Below are 13,132 nucleotides of genomic sequence, written 5' to 3'. Positions count from 1 at the left end.
AGGAACGTAGATCGACCGGTAAATCGAGAGCTTCGCCTTTTGACTCAGCTCTCTCTTCACCACGACAGATCGGTACAGCGCCTGCTTCACTGCAGACGCTGCACCAATCCGCCTGTCGATCTCCCGCTCCATTTTTCCCTCATTTGTGAACAAGACCCCGAGATACTTAAACTCCTCCACTTGGGCCAGGACACTTGCTAATATTTCTTTGCTAATCCTCTTGTCAGCAGCTTTTCCTTATTTGTCTAAATATCAGCCAAAAAGTGACAGATAAAGCAATAATGTGTTTGCTTAAGTGTCTATTTGTTTGCAAAATATCTTATAAACCCATGAAAAGCTTTTATTGAAACTCATTGAAAGTAATCTTTGGGTGTACATCTATAACTGAGTCATTTACAGTCATTTGATCATTCCATGAGACCTTTATTTAAAACCATAATTTTAAACTGTTGGACTCAACCCTGTTTGTTTCTTAGCAAAACATCTTATGAACTACTGAATGGATTTACTTATACTGTCATGGCGTAACTATCAGATATACGTCTAGAACTGATTAACTTTTGGAGTCAGTCCAATTTAAAATGGCTGCCATAGCTAATCAACAATATCCTACACAAAAATGGCTATACTTCAGCCAGTTATACAGATACTGAGCAAAAATTTGATGTAGTAGTACATGATACAGATATACAACACACACGGCTCTCTTTTCAAAGTTTGACCAAAAACAGCTGTAACTCCATCATATCTCACCATAAGATGATCTTAGCCTAAAACTCTGGTATGAAAAGTACTTGTTTCCCTGCTCCAACACACCTGATTCAGTGGTTAAATGACCTCTTCATGTTCTACAGAAGCCTGCTAATCACCCATTGATTCAAATAAGGTGTGTTGGAGCAGAGAAACAAGTAAAACATGCAGGATAGTGGCACTCAAGGACCAGGGTTGCCTACCCCTGCTTTAAGGAATGCTCAGTCTTTATTTATTTATTTAACTAGTAAGATATTGTATCTGTCTCTTTTTCTATCACTTGTCAGCCTTTTCATCTCTTCAGATAAATAGAAAATGTGCAGCATGAAGTGCCATAGAAAGTGACATTACTGCTGAGAAGTGAGGATGGGATGAATGGTGTCTTGGTGCTGATGGGACAACTGATGATGAAAGGTTTCTCAGTTTGATGACAGACATTGCTTTGTTTGTGGGTGTGTGCGGGTGTGTGTGTGTATGTGTTTTGCATGAATACAAAGGAAAGTTATCTGTCTAAAAAGAAATTAAAATCCTCAAACCTAGAAGTACTGCTGTTGCAGTAGATCATCAACAGTTAAATCTCTATAACCAAGTCTTACTTATGAGAAGAAAAAAAGCAGTTGTTGCTTTTATTTTTATTTTTTCCAAGGAAACAAAATGCACCAATCAGGTAATAAAAGAATAGAAGCTTGTTTTTTTTTCTCCCCTCCTCTTGGCATTTTTGTATTTCTGGCCGTGGTTTAAAATCACCTGCTTTGATCTCCTCATATGATTCAAAAAGGCTCACGGCTGGAGGAGTTTGGATGACACTTGTGAGGCACATGCCTCATGCCCAAAGTTCAGAAATGTTTCACTGTACTAAAAATTCACTAACACTCTCCACTTTTAGATGAAACATAAACATGGTTGGTCTTTATGAGTCAATTCAACTTTCAGTGTTTGTTTTAATGACAATCTGATTCTATGTTATCAGTGAACATATGTGAACTTGTACTGTGCATTATTTTTGTCTAACATTTCATTTACTGAGTTTGTTTTTAGTAAGCTCTTGTAACAGCATGTCTTTCAGATCTCATAGCTGCAATGAATGTTCTGCTCTAGATCATCAAACAAATGGTAATATTAAACATAACCTGAATAAATACAAAATGCAGTTTTCAAATGATGATTTCAGTCAAAAAGGGAAAAAAGCAATTTAAACAAACCCAGTCCTGTGTAAAAAAGTAAATAATGAATTAACTGATTTTTTTTTTAAAGCTGAGTTCAGCTTCTCTAGCTCCACCCAGGCTTGTATACTACCTGACCTGTAAAATAAAAATGATCACTTAAATAAAGCCTTAATTCACAAAGAGAGGAAACATGGAACAGTGGTGGACCTTCCCATCAAAATGACTCCAAGACCGCATCAAAGACTCATCCAGGAGGTTCCAAAATAACTTAGAACAACATCTAAACCTTGCAGGCCTTACTTGTCTTAGTTAAGGTCAGAGTTCCTGATCCAATAATAAGAAAGAGACAAACAGCAAAAATACTCTCTGTAGGAGAGTTCCAGGACCAAATCTACTGCTGAGCAAAATGAACACAAAGGCCCGGCTTATGAGCCTTTTGGGAAAATGTTCTATGGACTGATGAGACAAAAGTGGAACTTTTTGGAAGGTGTGCGTCCCGTTATATTTGGTGTAAAACTAACACTGCATTTGAGAAAAAGAATATTATAACTAGAGTCAAACATAGTGGTGGTAGTGTGATGGTCTGGGGCTAATTTGTTGCTTCAGGACCTGGGTGACTTGTTATAAATGGATAAATTTAGCTCTACCAGAAAATCCTGAAGATTTTTTACAGTCAAACTACCTCTGTGTACTTTGTGCTATTTTAGCCATTCTTACATCAACATGTTGTGCTCATTTGGGAGATGGGTGTTTATGATTTTTTGTTTTTGTAATGTTTATACTTTTCAAAGTATTTAACTTTATTTAGAAACATTTTCAACAAAGAAATATATGAAGTTCCTTCAAAAATATTGTTATTTTAAAAATTTGCTTCAGCATACTCTCTGTTTTTGTTTTCTTTAGTTACTTCAAGCTTTTAGCTAGCTTTAGGCTTGTTTTAGCTTTTAGCTAATGTTTTGCTAATTTTAGCTTCTAGCTACCATATTACTACTTTTAGCAGCTTGATATGTTTACTTTTTAGGTAGCATTTTGCTTTATTTAGCTTTTAGATGGTGTTTTATTCCTTTTAGCTTTTAGCTAGAATTCAGTGTCTTTTAGCTTTAACAACTCAGTTTCAGCTTTTTCACCATATCTCTACAAAGTCACTCAGCATTCACACTATTTTTTTTTTTTACAAAAAAATGCAATTTCTCTAACAATATTTATTTTGTTGATCTAAAAGATTTAAGCACAAGAAAAATGCAATAACAGAAGAAATCTGTAAGAAGTGAATACTTTTTCGCAGCACTACTTGTCAGTGATTCCTCACAACAAAAGATAATCATACTGTGTATTCCATGACTTGAAAAAACTTGAGAGACTGAGGGACATCAGCGGAGAGAGACACAAAATCATCTTGTCAATCACTGCCAACCACTGCATACCAAGACCAAACAACTACAGGCTTCACCACAGCTTTCAATCATCTGAGTTTTTTATTTCAAGATTTTTTAAACTCCACATAAAAAGGCCTGGAGGAGAACTAGCGACATGTATTTAAAAAGCAGTTTTTACAAAATCTTTATCTTCTAGCTAGCTGCCTGCTTCTAAAAATACTTACAGAGAAGTCCTTGTCCTCTAATTATATTAAAAAAGAAAAACTTCTAAATACCCCTGAGCCACATCTGGATACATACCCAATGCATGAATGCCTGCGTGTGGAGAAGTTGCCATGCATCTTCCTCGAAAAGCGCCAATCTTTGTTCATCATTTTAGCAACAAATCCAAGAAGACTTGGGTTGAGTTTGAAGATTCATCAGATTAGCATCTTTGAGTGATGTAGGATAAAGGTGAAACTGTGCAGCATTATAAAAACTCCCACTGTTGTAAATCAGAGAAAAAAAGTGTCCAAAGTCTTTGATGATCAGTTTCAGCTTATAGTGATCAGGGGACGGGTTCCTCTGAGAGGACGGTGCAGGAAAAAAAAAGCAACTGGAGAAAAACAAATGCAAAATCTACTTTAAAATGCAAAACAGGAGCATATGAGAGGCCTCAGCCACACCTGGAGGGGGCAGAACCAACAAGCCAGAGAAGTTTTCCTTTATGTTTATCAGAAAAATCCAACCAACAAGTCAGGTTTTTGCCGTTCCGTTTTCAGCTGCATCATTAAATATGCCTAAAAGTCTGGAGTCTTAAAGATCTGCCATAGAGACAGTCAGTATCAGGTAAAGTAATGGCTTCAAATCAAAACGAAAAGAAAAACCAAGGATGTTGTGAGCAGTCAGTGCTCATCTGGTATTAATCCCTCATTTGTTCTCCTTTCAGATCACCACAGACAGGCTCAAATAAAGGTTTTTCTTGTCCTCTCTCCTAAATCGAAAACATAAAGCTCAGATTCTTCCAAATGAAACTCACAAAACTGAATCAGTCAACAAAGGTCCCCAGGTCATTACTGTCATTAAGGGTCCGCCAGCCGTGACAAAAAGCTGTCCATCTGAACACAGGCTTGCCTCTGTGATTCTACAACAGCACTGGACTGAGTGGAGTTATTCTTAGTGGCGAGGGGGACTGAACTGGGCCGAGTGGTAGAATCTCATCTGAAGCTCCCTGGAGTGGGCCGTCCTATGCAGTCCCTGTCAGCGGGTCATTACAGCCTCCTGCTCTGCCTCCTCGTCTCTCCTGAGAGTGGTGGGACCGAACTCAGGCTTAAAACAACAAACAATACTGTCTCCCCCATGAGAGTCACACAGAGAAAGAGAGAGAGGAGGCGGGGTAAGGACTGGGGTACTGGATAGTCAGAAGCTTCAGCTAACTGGATTCAGACTGAAGTTTTCTTCATGTGTAACCAAACTGTATTCATGCAGACATCAGCTGAGTAAATGATCCTGCTGTTGTGTTTATGTGATACTGTTTTATTTATTGCCTACCACTAAAAGGCAAAAGGAAGTGTCATTTAAAGTCTGCGCATGGGCACGACTGTTAGCAAAATATTTCATGAACCACTGAACGGTTTTTAATGAAACCTGCCAGAAGTAATCCTTAGATGTACAACTACAACTTATTAACTTTTGGAGACAACCCCATTCAAGATGGCTGCCACAGCCAACTGATCCTAAAAAACACACGTGTGCACACATACATGCAAAAATGGCTGTAACTCAGTCAGTTTTGCATACACTGATCTAAAATTTGGTGTGATTTTAACTAAAACTGATCCCAACACATATTCTGAGCATTCAGCCAAACTCAATGTCTACAAAGAAGAGTGCAGCTTTGCGTACCTTACTGCTAAAATAAAGACCAGAAGAAGAAGAGCGCCGCTTACGGTGAACCACAACCGAGGTAACTTGCTAAAAATATTCTCCTTCAATTCCACGAAGCTCAAGTTGGTTTCCAATTGCAGCTTCCAATTCGGAAAATGGCTAAAGGGTGATTCCACTTAATTTTTCACTACCTTCAGCATCTTTAATCTACTCTAGTTAAAAAACTACAACACCTAGACGCTTCAAACCTGGACCAGATTATTCTGCACTGATTGCAGAACATTTAAAACCAAGTATGTGATTTGTGAAACCTTAATCAAATTTGTTAAACCTCAATAAAGGGGGATTTTAGCACTTTTTTTAACATCTGGACCACACTAGTGCTGGTCCAGCTCCAAAACTACAACACCTCACTGATATTTGTTAAAAAGGTAAAATCTATGCTAAAATCTTGTGTTCTGAATGGGTTTGTGCAGCGTGAACAATCAACATTCATATAAACTAATTCATGTCATTTCAGTGACTCATCAAACACACAAAAATACATGTCATATACACATTCAAGTCACTTGTTTTAAATAAATGTTTCTATTTTAATTCAGCTTTGGTCTTCATTGTAACTGATGTGCAAGGGGATAATGAGTGATTGACCTCAGTGTTTTTTAAAGTCTGGCTACGGCCCTGAACAGACGTGCAAAATCTTTGTTTAAAATTTTTCCATTAACTTTTTGGAGTCAACTCTGTCTGTTTGTTACCAAAGTATCCTATGAACCAGTGGACAGACTTTCAATGAAACCTTCATGAAATAATTATTAGATTTTATCTACAACTAATGACCTTTTGGACTCAACCCAATTTAAGTTAGCTGCCACAGCTAACTTAAGCCAACACAAAATGGCTCTAACTCTATAAGTCTTTTTAGATGTTGAGCTAAAATTTGACATTATAGTAGCTGAGTCATTCACAACACATACTCTGAGTGTGACATACTGTGATGTCACATGAGATTGTGTATAAAGTTATTTTTAAAGTTTGACCAAAATCTCTACAGCTCCATCATTTCTCAACATAAGATGTTCTTTTAAAACTCTGGCATGAATGGCAACAGACCTTATAAAAGTCTGACAGAAAGTACTTCAAAAATGTGCAGATATAACAAAAATTCTCAGATTATTCTTTATGTCTAATTTCAAAACTATTTGAGTCTCAACAGAATCAAACATCAGCAAATAGAAGTGACAGTTGTAACACAGCATCCTCTAGTGGAATAAAGGAACACATGGATGCTTATTTTCACACAAAGGATGAATGTGGGGGTTTTCCTTTCTCTTTTTCTCTTTCTTTCATCACAGGTTGTTTATTTAAGACTTATTGTGTGGGATCTTAAAGACACTCATTGCAAATTCTGAAATCAAATATAAATAGGGATATCCTGAGCTAGTTTTAAAAAAGTACTGCAGTAGTTTACCAGATATTTTCATTTTCATTTCTGAAATGTGGGTCTATACTCATTGTAAACAAAGCACTCAGCTGAATCTCCCAAAAAGCACATGGAAGCTTGAGCCATGTGAAGAAGGCCAGCCTAATGTAGGTTACTACATTAGGCTGGCCTTCTTCTGTTTAGGTAAAACATATGTTGAGTGATCAAGCATAGAATCTCAAAGAAGACTTTTAGGTGAAAATATAAAAATGAATCTGCTGCTAAGCACAAAAAGAGAGAGCGATATTGAGAAAGACAACTGTCACAAACAAAAATTGGGGATCAAGCAATGCATTGGAAAGCCATAAAGACAGAGCTCACCATTCAAATGACTCAAATGCACACAAACCTCTTCTAAGCTGATAAGTTTAACCTAACCTAAGTCACACAAGAGAGGGCTTTAGTCCTTATGAATTGTTTTTTTGCTCATATTTTGTGTGGCCCACTAGCTGCTTTGAAAAGTGGGTGGAAAGAAAAGTACTCTGGTCTATATGCTGTGCTAAAACAACTATCAAAGTAAACCTAACTGATTGCTACTCCAGATTGTTCCAAACAGCAACGGTTATGTCATGTCAGTCTGTTAAAACCATATCGTGTTTGGGCATTTGAGGAAACTGTGAATTTGGTTCATCCAGGGTGTGTTGGTAACACAGTACCATCGGTTAGTAAAGCTTTTGGTGATGATGGCTTGCCCAATTTGGGTCCTTTCTTGACTGGTCGACTTAAGAACTCTGAAGTACTTAAAAACCTAGCTAACTCTGTCACTTGTCAAAGTCACAACAGTCTGAGCTGAAACAGTTATTAGGTGCTTATCCTGACTTGTTTGCAGATGTTCCATCTTGTAAACATTTGACTTAACATGACATTTATGTGAATGAGGCACAACCCATCAAGCAGAGATTTTACAGATTGACCCCAGAAAAGAGCAAACATTTAGACACTGAAATTGATTATATAACAGAAACAATGTGTGGTGGGATGGGGTTTCACCCTCCCCCGCTCTGCGTGCCAGGTGTAGCTCGGGACGCACTGTTGATTGGTGGGCGGGGCAGATGCCTTTATAGTCGGGCAGGTTGCGGCAGGTGTGTGTATTTGTTTCTCCCACTGTGGCTACAATCGGCGGCTATTTGTTGGTCGGTGTTTGGTCAACTCGTCTAGATCGTAAGTGCCGGTTTTTCTATCCGTGGTTGGTTTGTGGGTGCTACGCTTATCGTGCGTTTCTGCAGTGTCGCTTTGCTGACGTTGCCGGCTGGAGCTGGAGGTTGTCGTGGCGTGTGGCTTCTATCCAGTTCTGACCTGCTGACCCGCTTCCTCCCGGGTTAGGCTGTGTTTCCACCCCTGGGTAAGCTACCTGCTATTCAGCTTTTGATTTCTCTTTTATCTGGATCCACCGTTAATGAGTTTCTGTTTCAGGCACCGATTGTGTTTGGAGCTGCAGTGCTTTGGACGCTCTGCTGTCTTGTCTTATTGCTGTTTGTTTGGGTCGTTCTCAGCTGGACCTGTCGCTGGTCGGGCAGGCTGTGGGGGTGTGGCATTACTCCTCTGGCCGCATTGAAGGGCATTTGGACTGGATGAAAACAATTGTTCCATTGTTTGAAGTTTTTTTTTTTATGGTTTGTATTTGTTGTGTGAAGTTACTAATGTTTTCTTTTTTTTGTTTGTTTTACTAATTTTGTTTGCATTGCATGTTTTGTTTTGTTTTTTAGAATAATTGAACTTGTCCGTCCTTTTTGCTACCTTTCGTTCCAGTGGCCGAGTAGTGGGACTGAAGGCTCGTTTTTAACAGAATGTTTTAAAGAAGTTGTTTAATAAAATATTGTGCACTGCTCAGTCTGTGTTCTGGTGGATCTTGTAATTTTCAAAAAGACCTCTGCCACCAGCTGGTCACAATTGGCATTGTTGGAAGGATGCACCATTGAATGCAGACTTTTTTTTTTTCTTTTTTTTTCTTGTGTGTGTTTAGGGTCTTAATTTATTGGATGTGTTTTTATTTATGGTGTAGTAAGACAAGACAGCAGTAGCTATCCAAGGGAAAACAGACCTGTGGGTTCAGGATTCATTTTATTATTATTTTTTATTATTTATTTCTTCCCCTGCAGGCATGGAGGAGGTGGCGCAGCCGCCGGTGGATGGAGTGGGTCAGCAGAATGTGACGGCTGGGGGTTTGCCGGTCGCCTCTGCTTCCCCGGCTGTGGCTGGTGGTGCCATGCCTGTGGCTGAGCGGTTGGTGGTTGTGCCCAGGGGCCGACGGTGTCCCATGTTTGGTGGTAGGACTGGCATTGGGATCAGTGAGTGGATTGAGGAGGCCCAATCATGTATTCGGGCCCGCCATTTGTGAGTGGCAGACGAGGCTTTCTTTCTCTTTGATCATTTAGAGGGGGAAGCAAGGGAGGAGATAAAGTACCGCACCAGTGCAGAGAGGAATGATCCGGCTAAGATCTTGGCTATCTTGAGGGAGTTGTATGGTTGTGCTGAGTCTTATATAACTCTTCAGCACGCTTTTTTTTTTTTTTCTAGTAAGCAGCAAGAGGAGGAAACGCTGTTGCAGTTTTCCTTAGCTTTGATGGCCCTTACGGAACCAGTGAAGCAGAATGCTCCTGATGGGTTGCTGAATGCTGATATTCTGCTGCGTGATCAGTTCGTAGAACATGTGTTGGACAGTGCTCTTCGCCGCGAACTTAAGCAGTATGTTCGGGGTCATCCTGCTGCGACCTTGCTGGAGGTGCGTGGGGAGGCAATTAGGTGGGAGAGGCAGGGGTTTCCAGGTGGCGCTAGGGAGCGTAGTCATTCTCTTCCATCTACATATGGGCTGCAGTATGGGGTGTATGGTAGCTCTCGGCTAACTCCACCTACTGCTGCCCGTTCTGAGCTTAGTGAGTTAAAGGAACTTTTAAAACAGCAACAAGAACAGATTAATAAACTCACCCAGTGTATTGCTTCTCTGCAGACCTCTTTACCACAGGTGCGCCCCCCTCGTCCGGGTTTGGTGATCTGCCACAGGTGCCAACAGTCGGGTCACTTTGCCAGAGAGTGTGATGGTGAACGGGTCCGTGTCAGAGTCAACTCTGTGGCCAGGCCATCTAATGTTAATCAGGCTGAAAATTAGCTCCCACTGAGCTGTTGAGCCACAACTCAGGTGGGGAAATAGCAGGCTCGCAACCAGTAGCCGCGTCAAAATTGTTGGCATCTTGTCCAGTCATTGACGTTGTTATGGGCTTCCGCATTGTGGGATTTTGGTGGTGAAGGATCCCACTAATGCGGGTTCTTCTTTTCCTGGCATTTTGGGAATGAATATAATTCGGCGCATATACCAGGAACTTTTTGGGGCACATGGTGGTTCATTCTTTGACTTATCTTCAGTAACACAGTCCCCTGGTCCAGTTGTGGAGGCTCTGCAGCAGTGTCACCGAGCAACTAATTCCCCAGCACAGTTGACTGGTGCTGTTAGGGTCCGGGGCCCTCGAGCAGTGAGGATAACTGGTGGGGTTATGAAATTTGTAGCTGCAACCTGCCCTGAACAACTTGCTGGTCAGGTTTTATTGTTTGAGCCCCCAGAGTCTGGTTTGCCAGTTGGCTTACTAGCCTCGCCATGTCTCATTCAGGCTGTACACGGCACTGTTTATGTTCCTGTCTTAAATGTGGGAACTACAGATGTTGCACTTCATCCTCGAACTCGCCTTGGTGTGTTGAGTCGAGCTGAAGTGGTTAGCCTGCCCCCTGATGTGACAGAAATAAGGTCTTGTGCTACACTGTCTTCTCAGGTGGCTTCTGCTCCCGAGCAGAGTCTGATTGAATCTGTTCACTTGTCGGCACTGACAGAAACTGAGCAACGGCAGGTTCAGCTGCTTCTACAGAAGTACAGCTCTGTCTTTTCGGCACATGAAGGTGACTTGGGGTGCACTAACCTGGTCTCCCATGATATTCCCCTGTTGGATGAGGTTCCAGTCCGGCAGAGATATAGACGCATTCCTCCCTCAGAGTACGAGGCTGTCAAGTCGCATATCAATCAGCTCCTACAGAACCAGGTAATAAGGGAAAGTAGCAGCCCTTATGCCTCTCCCATCGTTCTTGTAAGGAAGAAGGATGGTAGCCTTCGTATGTGTGTGGATTACCGTCAGCTTAACAGCAAGACAAGAAAAGATGCTTTCCCATTGCCTCGCATTGAGGAAAGCCTGGACCATCTCTCTGGGGCTCAGTGGTTTTCCACTCTAGATTTAGCCAGTGGGTACAATCAGGTTTCTGTATCAGGACAGGATAAATCAAAAACTGCTTTTTGTACACCATTTGGACTCTTTGAGTGGAACCGTATGCCCTTTGGGCTTTGTAATGCACCAAGTACCTTCCAGCATCTTATGCAGAGGATGTTTGGGGATCAGCAGTGCCAGTCCCTTCTTTTGTATTTGGATGACATCATTGTGTTTTCAGGTTCGGTCTCCCAGCACATTGAGCGTCTGGAAGTAGTCCTTGCTCGGCTTCAGAGAGAGGGTCTGAAGGTAAAACTTGAAAAATGTTCTTTTTTCAAACGACAGGTTAAATATTTGGGGCACCTCATCTCAGATAAAGGTGTAGCCACAGACCCTGCTAAGACTGAAGCAGTGGCTAAATGGCCACGTCCTACACATGCTTCAGAACTTCGCTCATTCTTGGGCTTTGCTAGCTATTATAGGCGCTTTGTGGAGGGTTTTGCTAGGTTAGCGGGTCCTCTTCATAGGCTGGTGGCACAACAAGTGGGCACAAAGTCCAGGAAGGGGTCTGGTCAGGCTTTTCAATCTGCCTGGACACCAGAGTGCGAGGAGAGCTTTGAGGCTTTAAAAGCTAAATTAACATCTGCACCAGTGTTGGCATATGCTGATTTTTCACATCCTTTCATTCTAGAGACAGATGCTAGTCACAGTGGGCTTGGGGCGGTATTGTCGCAGGAAACAGAGGATGGAGTGAGGCCCATTGCATATGCCAGTCGAGGTCTTAAACCTTCTGAGCGTAACATGGCTAATTGTAGCTCTATGAAGTTGGAGTTCCTGGCTTTAAAATGGGCCATGACTGAGAAATTAGGGAATATCTCTTGGGCCACCGGTGCTTGGTCTACACAGATAATAACCCTTTGAGTTATCTTCATTCAGCCAAGCTTGGTGCTATGGAGCACCGCTGGGCTGCTCAACTTGCTGCTTTTGATTTCGACATTAAGTATCGTTCAGGACGCAGCAATAACAACGCTGATGGGCTCTCCCGCCAGCCTACATCAGGTACCAGCCTGGCAGAATTGTTGTCATGCACCTCCGTCCCAGAGGCTCTCCGGTGTGCCCAAAGTCCAGTTCCAGTGTCGGCCACTCAATCTGTGGTGACTGTTCTGCCGTCTCATTCTGTGTCTGACCTTTGTGCTTTGCAGGAAGCTGACCCTCTCCTGAAGGACATTTTGGGTTTTTTGGAAGAGGCAGGTTTATTCTACTCCTGAGGAGAAACGGCGATTTCCCAAACTGTCCTTGGTTCTCTTAAAACAGTGGGGTCGTCTTGTGGCGAGAGATGGTGTGGTGTACCGTCAAGTCCATCGGTCAGATGGTGGTGAGGAGATTTTACAACTTATTTTGCCATCAGTCCTTAAGCAGGATGTGTTGACTCAACTACATCAGGAACATGGACACCAGGGTGTGGAGCGCACCACAGAGTTGGTGAGACAGCGCTGTTACTGGCCCGGGATGTCTAATGACATTAAACAGTGGGTGCAAGAGTGTCAACGGTGCCAGGTCGCTAAAAATGTAACATCTAGTTCTGGCACTTTTATGAGCCATCTGTTAACTTCTCAGCCAAATGAGATTGTGGCCATGGATTTTACCATGTTGGAGCCTTCACGGAATGGTTTTGAAAATGTTCTAGTAATTACTGATGTATTTACTAAATACGCCATTGCTGTTCCAACTAGGGACCAGAAAGCGGCTACTGTTGCTCAGGTTTTGCTGACTGAATGGTTTTTCAGATTTGGGGTTCCAAACCGCATTCATTCAGATCAGGGTCGGAGCTTTGAGAGTATGTTAATTCAGCAGCTCTGCAATTTGTATGGAGTTAAGTCGCGCACTAACCCTTACCATCCTGCTGGAAATGGGCAGTGTGAGCACTTTAACAGAACTCTTCATAATTTGTTGCGCACTTTACCACTGTCTAGGAAGCGGGATTGGGCTTTCAGTCTTCCCCAAGTACTCTTTTGTTATAACACTACCCCCTCATCAGAGTACTGGCGAGTCGCCATTCTTTCTTATGTTTGGCCGTGAACCTCAGCTGCCTGTGGATTTCTTGTTGGGTCGTGTTCGGGACCCTGCACCAGGTGAGGTGGAGGATTGGGTGGCGGAGCATAAGACCAGACTAACTATGGCTTTTCATCATGCTCAGGATCACTTGCTGGCAGCTGCAGGGCGTAGAAAAGAGCATCATGATCAGGGTGTACGGGAGGCTCCATTGCAGGAGGGACAGTTGGTTTATTTGCGTGACCATAGTGTCAGAGG

At 42.0% G+C, this 13,132-nt stretch overlaps 1 protein-coding gene across 5 annotated transcripts in view; it reads right to left on the bottom strand.

Moving 5' to 3' along the window:
* The window catches only part of LOC108244848 (cAMP-specific 3',5'-cyclic phosphodiesterase 4D-like), an 83,618-nt gene that overhangs the window by 38,504 nt on the left and 31,982 nt on the right, over window positions 1-13,132 (bottom strand). Inside the window, exon 1 of one of the 5 annotated variants that reach the window (XM_017431363.3) lies at window positions 3,593-5,046. The exons of the other annotated variants lie outside the window; for them this stretch is intronic. Within the exon in view, the coding sequence (XP_017286852.1) occupies window positions 3,593-3,666 (74 nt within the window). The 5' untranslated portion in view covers window positions 3,667-5,046. Of the gene's footprint in view, window positions 1-3,592; window positions 5,047-13,132 lie in introns of those variants that run through there. 5 annotated transcript variants of the gene reach the window in all.

Source organism: Kryptolebias marmoratus, linkage group LG20 (assembly GCF_001649575.2).
Source record: "Kryptolebias marmoratus isolate JLee-2015 linkage group LG20, ASM164957v2, whole genome shotgun sequence".
Classification (NCBI taxonomy): Eukaryota; Metazoa; Chordata; class Actinopteri; order Cyprinodontiformes; family Rivulidae; genus Kryptolebias; species Kryptolebias marmoratus.
Note: the sequence above shows the minus strand (reverse complement) of the source record. Positions and strands in the feature narration are given on the sequence as shown.